Source organism: Myotis yumanensis, unplaced genomic scaffold (assembly GCF_028538775.1).
Source record: "Myotis yumanensis isolate MYYU_CA2020_CCGP unplaced genomic scaffold, mMyoYum1.0.hap1 SCAF_2, whole genome shotgun sequence".
Taxonomy (NCBI): Eukaryota; Metazoa; Chordata; class Mammalia; order Chiroptera; family Vespertilionidae; genus Myotis; species Myotis yumanensis.
In genome coordinates this window covers 175,712,940-175,728,271 of record NW_027223753.1, presented here as the reverse complement: position 1 = coordinate 175,728,271, position 15,332 = coordinate 175,712,940, and the positions used below count along the sequence as shown (strand labels likewise).

The 15,332-nt window shown below is 41.2% G+C and overlaps 1 protein-coding gene across 4 annotated transcripts in view; it reads right to left on the bottom strand.

Annotated features, from left to right (window-relative positions):
* The window catches only part of MCF2L2 (MCF.2 cell line derived transforming sequence-like 2), a 211,932-nt gene that overhangs the window by 132,456 nt on the left and 64,144 nt on the right, over positions 1-15,332 (bottom strand). For all 4 annotated transcript variants that reach the window (XM_070406723.1, XM_070406722.1, XM_070406725.1 and 1 more), the window contains exons 4-7: positions 12,988-13,078; positions 9,869-9,988; positions 4,015-4,131; positions 2,733-2,882 (exon numbers count right to left, since the gene is read on the bottom strand). In XM_070406723.1, coding sequence (XP_070262824.1) covers positions 2,733-2,882; positions 4,015-4,131; positions 9,869-9,988; positions 12,988-13,078 — 478 coding nt within the window. The remainder of the gene's footprint in view (positions 1-2,732; positions 2,883-4,014; positions 4,132-9,868; positions 9,989-12,987; positions 13,079-15,332) is intronic.

The following is a 15,332-nucleotide window of genomic DNA, read 5'->3' as shown; positions in this document are numbered from 1 at the left end:
TTTAGAGAGGAAGGGAGAGAGATAGAGAGTTAGAAACATCATGAGAGAGAAACATCGATCAGCTGCCTCCTGCACATCTCCTACTGGGGATGTGCCCACAACCCAGGTACATGCCCTTGACCGGAATCGAACCTGGGACCCTTCAGTCCACAGGCCGACGCTCTATCCACTGAGCCAAACCGGTTTCGGCAAGGGGAATGAATCTTATATTGGTTTTTCACTTGGAAAAGGTGCTTTCCAAATGGAAAAATTATTTAATTATTTATAGACCATTTGATAAGTAATATGCTCTAATAAGAATAAAATAATATGTTTAAATAACCATAAAAGCTACTAAGCATTTAATCAAAGTTTAAATGTATTATTTTTAAAAATATAAATCCTTTCTCTCTTTAAAGCATTTTTGGATGGAAAAAAAGGAAAAATGTAACTCTAGTTTAATTATCTTGGTATTTCTGCTTCTAATTTATAAGATAAGGAACCAAGAAATCAAAATTTATGTTAGATCAAAAATTAGTAATCACAAAAAGGCTTTAAGAAACCCTCTGTGTTGTCTTTAAAGGGATAATTAATACTACTTGGCAAAATAAAGACAGAATAATTATATTTTAATCTAAATTCAATTAATATTCTTACTCAAGATAAAGACATGGACATATTAAACTCTTTGGGAATTTTATCTTAAAATAATTATAGGTCTTTTCCAAGATTTTAGGGCAGCACAGAATATAAATGTAATATAACAGTTTAGTTTATGTAAGACTTTGCATTTACTCTCTTACTAAAAGGCTAATTAAATGGATTCTCCTAAATTCCTTTCTTTTGTCTTATTGGTTAGACATGGGTGTTTAACCAAATTGAGATAAGACGGAGTACAAAGTCATTTCTTACCAATGTCAGACAATACTGCAAATTATGTGGATCTACAAAGTTATTCCACCACATAATCGGAGGGAAGTTTTAGCCTTCTTTGTGCAGGGTTGTGTTTTAATACCAACAACAGCTTGTCGCCATGCCCAAGGAAGTGGCCTGATTTCATCTTGGAGGGTGGTTCTTTCCCTCCCCTCCCCTCTGTGGACTGCTTTGCCTGTGTAGACATGATGGAACACCCATCCATCTGCCTTTCCCAGGAACCCTCACTGCACATACAGCAGGGCCTCCCTAGCTGATTTCACCCCTCAGATACGTGTCCTCGTCTAAAATCGAAAATGTTTTACCTTTTCCCCAAGGGCCTCCCCGATTGACCACATTGTCATCTCAGTGCTTCTGCCCTGCAACCCTTCCAAACCATCCTTGGATCGAGGCAGAGAGCACACTTGCTCATGAGCCCAGGCCCGGAGCTCCGTGCCCAGTGCCTTCCTGCCATGCTCCACATTCTCAACATCACACAGGTATACCAGCTGACCGCTCTGCAGGCTCCCAGGTTTTATGACCTGTGGGCCGGGACCACCAACCCTTTTCTGGCAGACTTCACAGAGGCACCCTAGACCTGGCCTCTGCACCCCATACCATCTCTTCCAAGAATCATGGGAGGTGAACTTGGGCAAAGAAAAAGGTCAACCGTTTAAGGGATATTTTTAGGGAAAATTATCTAAATGCTTCCAGGATGCTTTCCGGCTTTCACAGTTCCCAGCCAGATCTTTTGGTGACTCAGAGTCATCTTGGGGATAGATTTTGAACTCGTTTTCAATAGCAACCTCCTTAAAAAGAGAATTAAACAGTGCTCCCTGACACATGGAAGCATTAATTTGCCTCATTAATGAGACTCTGAGATTCCCCGAACTAAACTGTGTTCTTTGAGTTTGCAGTCTTTGATTATATGTTTTCCGGGCAGGTAGTGTTGAGTAGTCGATAAATGTTGAATAAATGAACAAATAAATCAACCACTTAGCAAAGCATGTTTGCAGATTTTGGGTCACAGACGAGAGTTCAGCTCTTCCCAAGCTCCAGGCAGCAGGAGTGCAAGCAATGCCGAGCTGTCTCAACCTGAGGCAGCTAATTAACTGAGGCAGCTAATCCTCAGTTCGCTGCCCTCTTGAGTTCTGGTCTTCTATGAAATAATAGATTCCACATTCGGTCTGTTTGTGTTTCTGAAGGCAGAAAAGGGCTTGACACCCATGCAGTCAGCCCCAGGAAGACTTCCCTTCACTGCATGAAAGAACCTGCCAAGCTCCCTCATAAAAACAGTTCTTGACGTATTTTTTGTGAATCACCTAATCGGTGCCTCTCCTTAAACCCAGTTCAGAGCGTTTTCCCTAGTCCTCTTCCTCAAATTAATCCCCAAATAAAAAGACACATCCCTGGGAAAGTGAAGCAGTATGTCAGCTTGGTAGGCAGCCCCAGATTTCACAACAGCCCCAGAAAAGCTTATGCTTCAAAAGCTGACTCCCTGCTCTCACTGCATTTTCAGCCTCTTGCATCTTGCTCTGTCCTGAGCTGCCCTCGAAGGATGCTCACCCACCTCATCTCGCCAGCCCAAAGCTGGAATGAGCTTCCCTTTGCTGGGATGCTTCTCACAGGTCTTAATTGCACTCCTTTTACATGCACCATCCAGTCTCAAAGAGGTTTTCTCTTCACATACCGCCCACCGCCAAAGGCTGAAGATGTTCGGTGACTTCCAAGTCAGTGGAGAAGAGGGAAGAAGAGGACTTAATTCTGCTCCCAGCTCTCTCCAGGAGGCTGACCATCTGCTGGCACAGAGGCTGGACTGTGGGAGGCCACTGACCACTCACCTGCAGCTTGTCCCGCTGCTTTGTGTGGGACATGAGCAGCTCTGCAGTAGACGGCACGCCTCTGGGCAGCTCTGTCGCGGCCAGGCGGGCCCCAACCGTCTGAAGCGTCTGGGCAGTGGTCTTCAATGTCAAGGCAAAGTTTTCGATGGCCTGGGAGGTCATACAATCATAACAGTGTGGCGGGATTAACATTCACCAATATGCTTTATTCATGGAAGGACAGTAGAATTAGCTACCATTCTCTGAGTACCTACAAAGGGCCAAGTATTATACTCAGTGCTCTACATTTGTCTACCAGCTCAATAATCCAGAGAGGGAGGTATTTTATCCAGAGAGAGACTCATTGATCGGCTTCCTCCTGCACACCCCCAACTGTGGATCGAGCCCACAACCTTTCTTTCTTCACTTGCTAGATTTTTAATACATTACTTTAAATTCTGTTTCTTTGTTATGGGGTGAGGCTACAACATTAGTATTTCCGGAGGATGAGGCCCAGAAATCAGGATTTTAAAAAGATTTCCAGGTGATTCTAATTTGCAACCAAGGTTGAGAACCACTGCTCTAAAACAAGGTGAATTCTCGTACCTAATTAAATGTAGTTCAGGTGTTGGGCAACCTGTTTCCAAACTGACCAGGTACAGACAGTTGTGCTGACACCACATGCTGCCATCAGGGTGGGCATGGAGCTTCTGATTTTGCTTAAAAAACCTAATTTTTTATCAAGGGCATAGGGGCTAAAAGAGCAGGGGAAGGGGCATGACAACTTTTTATAGAAACACATTATCTGGTGAGTTTCAATTTTACTTTTTCCTCAGTATTTCTGACCCTTCTAGTTTAGCATAATTGCCACAAATATGAATAAGTAGGGAAAAGTAAAACCCTATATAAGTCAGGTGTTTCACAGCTTCCCGTCTGTATATACATTAGACTCACCTGGGGAGTTCTGTGAGCCGTGAATGACGGAGACCCATCCCAACTCAAATAAATTAATTTCTCTGAGCTGTAGGAGGGTTTTGGCTCTTTGAAAATTCCCCAGGTGCATTCTACGCCGAGTCCCCAAGACTCCCATGCCAGACAAGGAGGTGAGGTGAAGGGAGTCAGCAGGAGAAACTCCAGCCTTTTCCCTTCACCCTACTTTTCTCCCAGCCTGTGGCTTGGAAAACCCAATCTCCCCAGTGGTAGGTAGTCATAAGCAATGACCTCCCAACAGCTGATCTTAATCAACCCTGTCTTCAAGAAAACACGGAGAGACACTGAAAAGGGCACACAAGTTGGTACTCACAGTTCGATGACTGATCCACTGGCTGTGGCGATATTCCAGAGTTCCCCCTAAGTCCTCTGTCAGTTGGCTTTTGTCAATGTAGCCTTGAAGGTCAGAGACAGAATTTAACATAACGATCTATAAGAGGAAACAAATTAATATATTCCTCACAGACGATTAAATAATAGCTCATCTGGATTCTACTGTTAAGTAGCACGTCAACTCTGCCTTCTTGGAGGTTTATATCCAAAATGGTTATGATGTCCAGCAGAGAAAGTCCCTTTCCACTTCCCCCCTTTGAGAGATGTACCCCCAATTTACCCTTATGGAGGAGGTTCGGAGGTAACAGGGAGTGGGTTTTCATAAATTAACAATCCTGCTGATGAACACACCCGTGAGTGAATGCCCACACATCTAGAGGAAGGTAACACAGTCCAAACTGCCCCCAGGCAGGGCCCTGGCTCTCTGTCCCAGGCCATACACCACCCCTCCTAGTCACTCCTGATCAGAAGCAGGGCCCCTCCCTCCTATCTCTGAAATGCCTCCCCTGATGCCTTCACCTAATGAACTTATGTTTCTTCACTCCTTGTTGATTATTTTGAAAATTGATTATTGGTCAGAGAACATAAGAATACAGGCTTTCACCTTGGCCGGTGTGTCTCAGTGGGTGGAATGTCATCCTGTGCATGGAAAGGTCATCATCTGGATTCCCAGTCAGGGCACATACCCAGGTTGTGGGTTTGATCCCCGGCTGGGGTTCGTACGGGAGGAACCCGATTAATGTTTCTCTCTCTGTCTCTCCCTCTACCTTCCTCTCTCTAAAATCAATAAAAACATAATCTTTAAAAAGAATACAGGCTTTCTTCTAGTATTATATCGTATTAGTCAAGTGATAAGTCCACTTTGGAATGAAAACAATTCCAAAGTTAGGGCCTAAAGTCTATAGGTAAAAACAAAACTGATGTATTCATCCAACAAATACGCACTGAACTTCTAATAAATGCCAGGCTCCGAGGGATAACATAGCAAGCATGACAGCCCTGCCTTCAAGGAACTAAGGTTTAGTGGGATGTGACTGCACAGAGCACTCTGTTAACCTCATTGGCCCCAGGACTTCCTCCTTCATTTCTGAAAAAGAGCTTGGGAATTTTAAAAAATATTTTTATAATAGGAGAAAAAGAAAACAGAAAAACAATGTGAATCCATCTGTGACTTTCTTTCCTAAAAATTTTAAAGCATGTTTTGGAGTTTCAAAAAGATTTTTAGTCTTTCTACAATTCGAAATTATAAGACACATAACAGGAAATTATCAACTGAAAAATAATTTTTTTCTTCTCAGAACATCAGCAGCTATGGTGATACTGGGATTTTTTTAAATAACATTATGCAACATCGTATTGGGCAGAAATAACTTTGCCCCACAGCCTGGAGTTTCAGAAACCTGTCGTACCAGGCCCAGGTCTTCCGTGCCACCTCACTGGCAGGACTCCGCTTTCTCATCTTTCCCAAGGAAACCCCAATAAAGACTCTGATCTAGGTTTTCCCCTTCATCCTGCTTCTGCCTTCTGAGCAAAACCTGGGCTTCCCCCGTGGGCTTCAGTGACATGAGGTGACTCCCTCTCTGAGACCTGTGAGTATAATAAACTTCCTCCTTCAAGCTCATTCTCAGTTCCTCCTGGGCACCACCAGCTTTACTGAACCATATCCAACATGTACATTCTTAGAACAGCTGCTATAGATTAAGAATGTATCTATTCCTTTTCAGTATACATTTATGCTCTTATCTATAATTGCTTAAAGCTGTTCTTTCAGGGAGATCTGTGATCATACCATTATGAAAGAAGCCTTTCCTGTATTCTGTCACACAATCCATGTTAAGAAACTAATTTGTATGACCATAGCCTTAGTCACTTCACATAATTTTCTCAGGCTGCTATGAGGATAGCTGTTTTAGAATGGATAGGTGCCAGCAATCGGCTCTCAGAAACCCTTCCCTATTTCAGAGCAACCCCCTCCTTGGCTAAAGGTACAGCGAGGCTAAGTCACTTAACTACCATTACAACCCTGTCCACCTGGTTCTTGTAAGAATCAGGCAAAATGAACTCCTTTCCCCTCACTAAACCTTTGAAAATATAACTATTATCTCACTAGAAATGAGCAGGGAAATCCTATATAATAGAAGCCTAATATGCAAATCGACCAAACAGTGGAATGACCAGCAGAACAACCGGTCGCTATGATGCACACTGACCACTAGGGGGCAGACGTTCAATGCAGGAGCTGCCCCCAGCCCACAGGCCCCAGGCCAACCAAGGTGAGTGCCAGCGGGCCCCCCCACCCACCCCAATCGCCCTGCCGGTCACCCCACAGATCAGCCCTGACCTCCGACCAGGCCTAGGGACCCTACAAATTTCATGCACCAGGCCTCTAGTGTTATAATGAGAGAGGACAGGATGCTACAAAGTAAAGTGCTAATATCACAATCATGTTTTACTAACAAAGTAAAGAAGACAACAAACAATTTGAACTGTCATAAAAAGAACAAAATATATTTTGAAGATTGATTCCATCAGCATGGTACCCTAGGACTCTGAATTCTGTGGCACAGCAGAGCTGTGAGGGGAATGCAATCTTCTCTGTAAGTTTATCTTATAGAACAGTGGTTCTCAACCTTGGCTGCACATTAGAATCACCTGGGAATCTTTTTTAAATCCTGATTTCTGGGCCTCATCCTCTGGAAATTCTGTTTCTTTGTTAGTAATGTTGTGGCCCCACCCCATAACAAAGAAACAGAATTTCCGGAGGATGAGGCCCAGAAATCAGGATTTTAAAAAGATTCCCAGGTGATTCTAATGTGCAGCCAAGGTTGAGAACCACTGTTGAGAACTTTTTGCATTAAAAAAATACCCTGCTAAATGTGCCAATAGTTTAGCTGACTGAGAGTTTTTAAAAAGTTGATTTTAGTTTAAAATTAAAAGTATGATGTTTGGGAATTAATACATTACCACAAACAGAAGTAGCTAAAGACATAGTATCAAGATAAAGCAGATGTTCATTCTCTCCTTAGTATACAGATGCACCATGTGAGAAGCAGGGCATAAATCACATATGTACTAGTATCTGTGTACATATTATCACATGGAGAGGTGTGTTTTATACACAACCAGGGAAACAAACACATATGACATTTGGTCAAATGCTCAGTTCAAATTCCTTGTTTTGGGGTATTACATTTTTTTCAATCACTTACTACATGTATGTGTATGTATGTTTATATCTTTATATATATATTTACCTCGCAATATATGCGATATATATGTAATATATTCTTTATAGTATATGGAGATAAATGTATTCATGTATGTATTATATCATATATTATATTTATAGTATTAACATATTATATAATATATTAATGTAATGCATGTATTGATTATATTAACATAATATAATATGGCCTGGCTGTCATGGCTCAGTGGTTGAGCTTCAATCTATGAACCAGGAGGTCACAGTTTGATTCCCTCTCAGGGCACATGCCAGGATTGTGGGCTCAAACCTCAGTAGGGGGTGTGCAGGAGAGAGTTGACTAATGATTCTCATCATTGATGTTTCTATTTCTCTCTCCCTCTCCCTCTCTGAAATCAATAAAAATAAAAAAACATAATATAATATGTACTATATATAAAGAGATGTGCATATCTATATAATAATGTATATGGAGAAGCAAATAATAAAACAAATGGGGATAAAATGCTACCAGGTAAATGAATCTGGGTAAAGATCATGAAATATTCTTTGCACTATTCTTATTCTTAAAGTTGTTTTCATGAGTTTGAAATTATTTCCAACTAAACAAAAAATATATATTAGAAACTTTTCTATAACACTATAGATTTATCTTATTTATTTTCTATTTTTTTGTTTTTACATTTTTCCATTGGTATATCATTTACATTTTTAAATGTACAGATTTTAAGGGTATAGTTAAATTAGTTTTGACAAATGTAAACACACATGTAACGCCATCCAGTCAAGATGTAGTACATTTTCCCAGAAAGTTCCCTATCACCTCCTTCCAATCAATATCTACTTCCCCATACCCTAACAGTAGCCACTGTTGGATTTTCTATCTACCATAGCTTAGTTTGCCTCTTCTTGAACTTTATATTCATTCATTTTTATAAAACAAATCACAGAGTATGTATCTGCTAATGTCTAACTTATTTCTCTCAGGGGAATATTTTTGAGATTCACCCATTGCTGTTGCATGTATTAGTACTTCACTCCTTTTTAGCGCTTAATGTTATTTCATTATATGAATATGCCACACTTTGTTTAATTTATTTTTATTTTTTAAAATATATTTTTATTGATTTCAGAGAGGAAGGGAGAGGGAAAGAGAGAGATAGAAACATCAATGATGAGAGGGAATCATTGATTGGCTGCCTCCTGCATGCCCCCTACTGGGGTTCGAGCCCGCAACCCAGGCATGTGCCCTTGACCGGAATTGAATCCGGGACTCTTCAGTCCTCAGGCCGATGCTCTGTCCACTGAGCCAACCCAGCTAGAGCTTTAATTTATTTTCTGTTAAAGTACAGTTGACATGCAATATATTAGTTTCAGGTGTACAACATAGTGATTAGACATTAATATACCTTACCATGTGATCACCATAATAAGTCCAGTAACCATCTGTCACCAAAGTTATTATGATATTTTTGTAACTGGAAGGTTGTACCTCTTATTCCCCTTCACCTTGTTCACCAATAGCCCACCCCCACCCCTCTAGCATTAGTTTATTCTCTGTATCTATGAGTCTGTTTCTGATTTTTGGTGGTTTTTGTTTTGTTTATTCATTCATTTTGTTTTTAGATTCCACATATAAGTGAAATCTTACAGTTCTTACCTTTCTATGTCACAATTTCTTTACTCATTCACCTGCTAATGGACATTCTTGTACATGCTTTTTTGTAAGCATATATTTTCATTTCTCTTAGGTGGGTCGTAAGTGAAATATATGTTTAACTTTATAAGGAACTGCCAACTGTTTCCACTGTGGTTGTACTATATCTTACCACTTCCAATAGCTGCAAAGTATTTAACCAATTGGGTAGACTATAATTTATTTAATCATTCCCTGTTGTTTGGCATTAAGCTGTTTCCAATTACTATTACAAACAATTTGGTAATGAACATTATTGTATCTTCAGCTTTGTGCACATGTATGAAAGTATCTGTAGAATAACTTTTATAGGTAGGTCAAAGAGTGTTTACATTGTAATTTTTGATAAATACTGCCAATTAGTCCTTCATATCTGTTATTACCAACTTCATTTCTAACAGCAAAGTATGAAAGTGGTGTTATCCCCACATCTCTGCCAAAGTTATAGGTAACATCTTTAGTTTGATTTCCTTTTATAAGTACCACATCTTGGTTTTTATTTTCACTCTACAGTTGCCTATATTTATGTCACCCCCATATTTTAGATCCTTATTTCCTTTCACCCATACTACTACAATTTCTCTCCATCCTTAGATGTCCTTCTCTCCCTCTCTGCCTGTAGAGTCCTACCTACCTTCTTAAACACCCAGCTCCAGCCTGGGCAGCGTAGCTGAGGAGTTGAGTGAAGACCTATGAACCATGAGGTCAAAGTTCAATTCCCAGTCAGGGCACATGCCCAGGTTATGGGCTCCATGCTCAGTGTGGGCCCTGTAGGAGGCAGCCAATTGCCTCATTGATATTTCTATCTCTCTCTCTCCCTCTCCCTTCCTCTCTGAAATCAATAAAAATATATATATATTTAAAAAACAGCTCCAGTGCCATCTTTTCCACTTGCCCCAACTAAATGAAGACAAGACAAAAGGTCATGCTCACCGGTACTTTCATTTTAAATTCATCTTGATAGTATTTAATTCCAATGTCAGTGATTGTCCTCTGGATAAAGCGAGATGGACGAAGGATGAATATGAGCTGCAAGTTTCCAGGAAATGCTACCTGGAAGGATCATGAAAAGTGTCAGGGTAAATATCACATTCATTGGACTCCTCTTGCCTAAGATCACAAATGACAAAGTTAAGGTAGACACCATGGATGCCAAAGAATTTAAATATATTTCACATTTCAGAGCTAAAGAGATCTTAGAGATCAGATAATCCAAACCACTCCATAAAAACCAAACTAAACACACACAAAATGTTTCTGATTATTAAAACAATCCATACTCTTTATTGAAAAGTTGGGAAATAAAATTACACATTAGAAAAAGAAAACCACTTATGATCTCATAGCCATTTTTAATATTTTAACTGAATTACTTATAAGCTATTTTCTCTGCTTAAACATTTTTATCATGGTTAAACTCATAGAAATATTTTGTAACCTACCCTTTTCATTAAATATTAATACCATGAGCTTTTTTGCTTGATATTAACAATTATTTAGAAATATTTTTCATGGGTGCACAATTTATTTAACTATTACTTATTGCTAGTGATTTAGGCTTGTCTATATTTTTGCTATTGAAATAACACTGAAATGAACACCTTTATCCATATTTTGGAACATGTTCTTAAGATAGCTTCCTGGAAGAATTACTGAGTAAAAGGCTTAGTATTTTAGGGTTCTTGATGCATGTTACTGCCATGTTGCTTTCAGGAAGCATTGTCTTCATCTTGAGCTGAGGTCCTGAAAAATGAGGTAACTCAGGTTCATCGAACAACTTAGTGGCCAAGTTAGGAATCTAACTCTTCCTTTCCTCGTGACTTTCTATTCTTCCAGTGGTTCCCAAAAGCAACCTCCCATGGTGCTTGTTAGAAAAAAGTATCTGGTCTTTGCCCTGGAATGTTCTGATTCATTAGGACTTAAATGAAGTCCAGGTATCTGTATAAGTACATGAAGAGATTCTGATTGGTAGCCAGGGATCCTGCACTACGGTATCTTTTATGCATACAGTGATCGATGTGATTCTTGGACAAATTAGTCTCAAGTATTAGATCAGTGGTTCTCAACCTTGGCTGCACATTAGAATCACCTGGGAATCTTTTTAAAATCCTGATTTCTGGGCCTCATCCTCCAGAAATTCTGTTTCTTCGTTACTAATGTTGTGGCCTCACCCATAACAAAGAAACAGAATTTCCGGAGGATGAGGCTCAGAAATCAGGATTTTAAAAAGATTCCCAGGTGATTCTAATGTGCAGCCAAGGTTGAGAACCACTGTATTAGATGATTCAAGTGTCTCCTATGGAGCCTGGGAAATCAGAACTCCTCAGAGGTCAGACCTCTGGAATAGTCATGGGCGCTGTCAAGTGTCCAAATCCTCTGGTCATCAACCATCATTGTAGTTACCTCCCAAAAAAATCCTGTAACCAAAACTAAACCAACGAGGTCAAACAATCCATGCACAAAGGAAGGGAGACTTCCCTTCTCCCATGTTTGAAATGCAGCGTCCTAAACAGAGCCTTGCGTTTTGTTATGTCACAGCAGGAAATGAGCGGAGACACTCCTTGTGTGTGGCTAAGGCTCTACAGCAGGGGTCCTCAAACTACGGCCCGCAGGCCACATGCAAATACAAATATTGTATTTGTTCCCGTTTTGTTTTTTTACTTCAAAATAAGATATGTGCAGTGTGCACAGGAATTTGTTCATAGTTGTTTGTTTTTTTTAACTATAGTCCAGCCCTCCAATGGTCTGAGGGACAGTGAACTGGCCCCCCGTTTAAAAAGTTTGAGGACCCCTGCTCTACAGCAATCTGAGGGAAACGCTGTATGCGTGCAGATCTGTGTGTGTGACTGCCTCTGCAAGGAGGCATAAGTGAGACTTCAATGTCCCTCTCCTGTCTGGGCCTCTGTACCCACATTACCACCCTGCCACATCCCATCCTCCTCAGCCAGTCCTGACTGCCCCAGGGAGTCCATGCTTTGGTGGAAATGCTGGTATGGTTTGCCCTGTGGTGTCTCTGCCTGCCCATGTGACTGAGTTCTCTGGTCTGAGGTCCCTACAGAGAAAGGATACACCTACTTGCTAAAAGGCAACAAACAGGGATAAAAATCAGGCTAATAAGAAAAAAAGGAAGCCCATCCAAGGTTGCACAATTTAATGCCAAAAGTAAGTACACCTTCAATCAAGCTACTTAAATATCATTTTGTCTGGCTTAGCCTGAGTCTTTCTAATATGTGAAACAATAATTTGAATACTGAAAAGAAGACTGTTGTAAAGTGGGTGGCCCCCAAAGTAAACTCTAAGACAGGATTTGGGTAGAAAGAGTTTATTGAGGAGGTGATCCCAGGCAGCACATGAGGAAATTGGGGAGCGGGGGCGAGACAGTGATGGCTAGAGAGCCAATACATCAAAACAGGGACTGCTGTGGGCAAGAAGGCTGGGAGGCCCTGGCTGGTGTGGCTCAGTTGGTTGAGTGTCATCCCAATGCACCGAAAGGTTGCCGGTTCAGTTCTGGGTCAGAGCATATGCCTGGGTTGCAGGAGGCAGCAGATCGATGTTCTGCTCTCACATCGATGTTTCTCTCTCTCAGTCCGTCTCTCTACCCCTCTCTCTCTAAAAATCAATAAAACTTTGTGTGGTTTTTGTTTGTGTGGTTTTTTGTTATTGTTTTTTTTGAAGGGCTGGGAGCCTCTGAGATGCTATATGGACTATACCTCAGAAGTGTCCCACTGAAGCTGGGGTATTTATCCACCAACTTCTATGACTCAATAGCTGTAGGTCACTCCTGGGGCATTAACTTCCCAGCATTCTCTACCTACCCCTCTCCAATGACCATAGAAAGAGGTAAAGTAGAGAGACTCAGGAAGCCTCTGACATGGAAAGGAATTCTCTGCAGTGACCGTCAGGTGGCAGAGAGGATATGGGTGTGACATAACAAAGACCTTCCCAAAATTTGGCATAAAATAATCCCCTTGTCCCTGTGACTTTGATATGAAATAATTTGAATAGAATATGTAAATTACTTTTATTTAAAAAGCACAAAAGTAAATATTTACAGCTATTCGTGTCAAGGATGCTTTTATGGAGCTCCACTTGTCCCTCCGTCTGTCGATAACAACGACGAACCCGATGCCGGCAGCCTCCACACTGCAAAAGAGGGTGGTCAGTGTCAGGGACCAGGTGAGACACACGGGTTCTGGGCGGTCCCTCAGGGGATGCAGTCTACAGCCTCCATGGCGCTCCAGGATCATGTGTAAACGCCCTGCATGGCACAAGGGAATAACTGGGTCTGGCTTCCCTGACAAAGGAACCATCTCCTCATCCCAGCTGGCAGCCTAAACAGCACAGAGATAGCTGGTGTCTCAAACCCTCTCTGTTTCTGGCTGGCAAAGTATGAAACACCCAGGAGCACACATGCTCATGCCTGAAAGAAGATGCAAGTGTCAGTTGAATGCCACATGTCCCAGTGTAGGCGGAGGACCTCAAGGCGGAGCTCTGCCATCTCCCCACTCCCAAGACTGGCATTCAGGGAGCTGTCAATGTCCTCCCTAGGAGTCATTCCGAGAGGTGCTCAGAAATAACACGGGCCAATGGGAAAAACAACTCCCTCCCAGTGTCTGGCCATAAACGGCCAGCAAACCATGTGCGTGAGAAGATATCTTCATTAAGACCAAAAGGAAGCTGCCTGGTCTCCTCTTAAGACCCCACAATATTCTCACAAAATCCTTTTAAACTAAAGTCCTACAAGAGAAAACTTTTTTTCTCTCTTTGGGAGGAAGTAGAGAGGAAAGAGCAAGGGCTTTGGGGCCTGGTTCCAATCTTAGTGCTGCCACTTACTGGCAATGAGACGCTGGGGAGATCACTTAACCTCTAAGGCTCGGTTTCCTCATCTGTAAAATGAGAACACCACCACCACCAGTAAAGTGGTTGAAAGCACGTTTTCTGAAGCCAGACTGCCACGGTTTGAAACCTGGGCTTCTCCCATTTATAGACTGTGTATTTTCGAGGGGACATTACTTAGTCTCTATAGCTTCTCAGACTCCTCATTTGTAAAACAATAATAGTACCTATCTATAGGGTTGATGTGAGGATTAAGTGAATATGTAAAATATTAAATGAGATGTATAAAATGCTCAGAACAATGCCTGGCATTTGGTAATACTGTATAAGTACTCTTATTACTATTTCTTATGTGCTTGTTATGGAGAATATAAGACATAAAGTATACAAAAAGTATCTGACCTATAATAAACCTTCAATCATTCTCTAATATTGGGAAAAGGTAAGCTTTGCTCTAAAAAGTTTCTGTAGGTGAATAAGGCAGAAGATCTAAGCAAAATCTGTAAGAAAATGTAAGTACTTATCTGAAGTAAGCATCACTAGGCCAGCCCATTACCACATTTCCATACTGACCCAGCCTTTCTTATTGAGAACATTTTCCAGGAGGGGTGGGCTCACTGGGTGGGAGAGGGAGAGATTGGAGATTATGAATGGAAAAGTGGCCAGGATTTGAGGGGGGTGGTTGTCAAGAAGAAAAACCTCAGAGAGGGAACCCCAGAATTCTTTATGGACATTCCACTTTAATGCTTGTGATCTGTATCCCGCAAGTTTAGGTGAGACTCCAGGAGGCTGGCAGAGAATAGCTACTGCACATGTGGGAACTGGTGAGAAATTCTGAAACGTGCACATTCTGGAGATAGACAAATGGTGTTTAGGTCCAGCCAGAAGAGACAGACTTTTATGAACACCCTGTGTATTCAGGTGAAACTCTTATAAAGGCCACATTCTAGCATAAATGAAACACCATCAGAGTTGCCATAGGATTAAGGCTATACTCTAGGAGTAAGGACAAAACAGAAATTTTGGCCCTAACCAGTTTGGCTCAGTGGCTAGAGCGTCAGCCTGTCGACTGAAGAGTCCCAGGTTCGATTCTGGTCAAGGGCATGTACCTTGGTTGCAGGCACATCCCCAGTAGGGAGTGTGCAGGAGGCAGCTGAATCGATGTTTCTCTCTCATGGATGTTTCTAATTCTCTATCCCTCTCCCTTCCTCTCTGTAAAAAATCAATAAAAAATATTTTTTAAAAAACAGAAGTTTTGGAGTTGCCCTAAGGAAACCTAAAACCAGACCACAGGAAGATCAAGGTGATCCACCAGTAATTTAACTGCCTGGCAAATCAAGATCTAATATTATTTGTAAGTAGCATAACATATCATCCACCATATCCAGCATAAAACAAAAAAATGAATGGAACCGCAAAGCAGCAGGGAAAAGTAACAAATAATCAAGAGATAAAATAGTCAATAGATACTGTCTCAAATATGTTTTAGTAGTTGGCAGACAAAAACTTCAAAATAACTATGATCAATATGCCATATTGGTGGAAACACCAAGTGGATTAA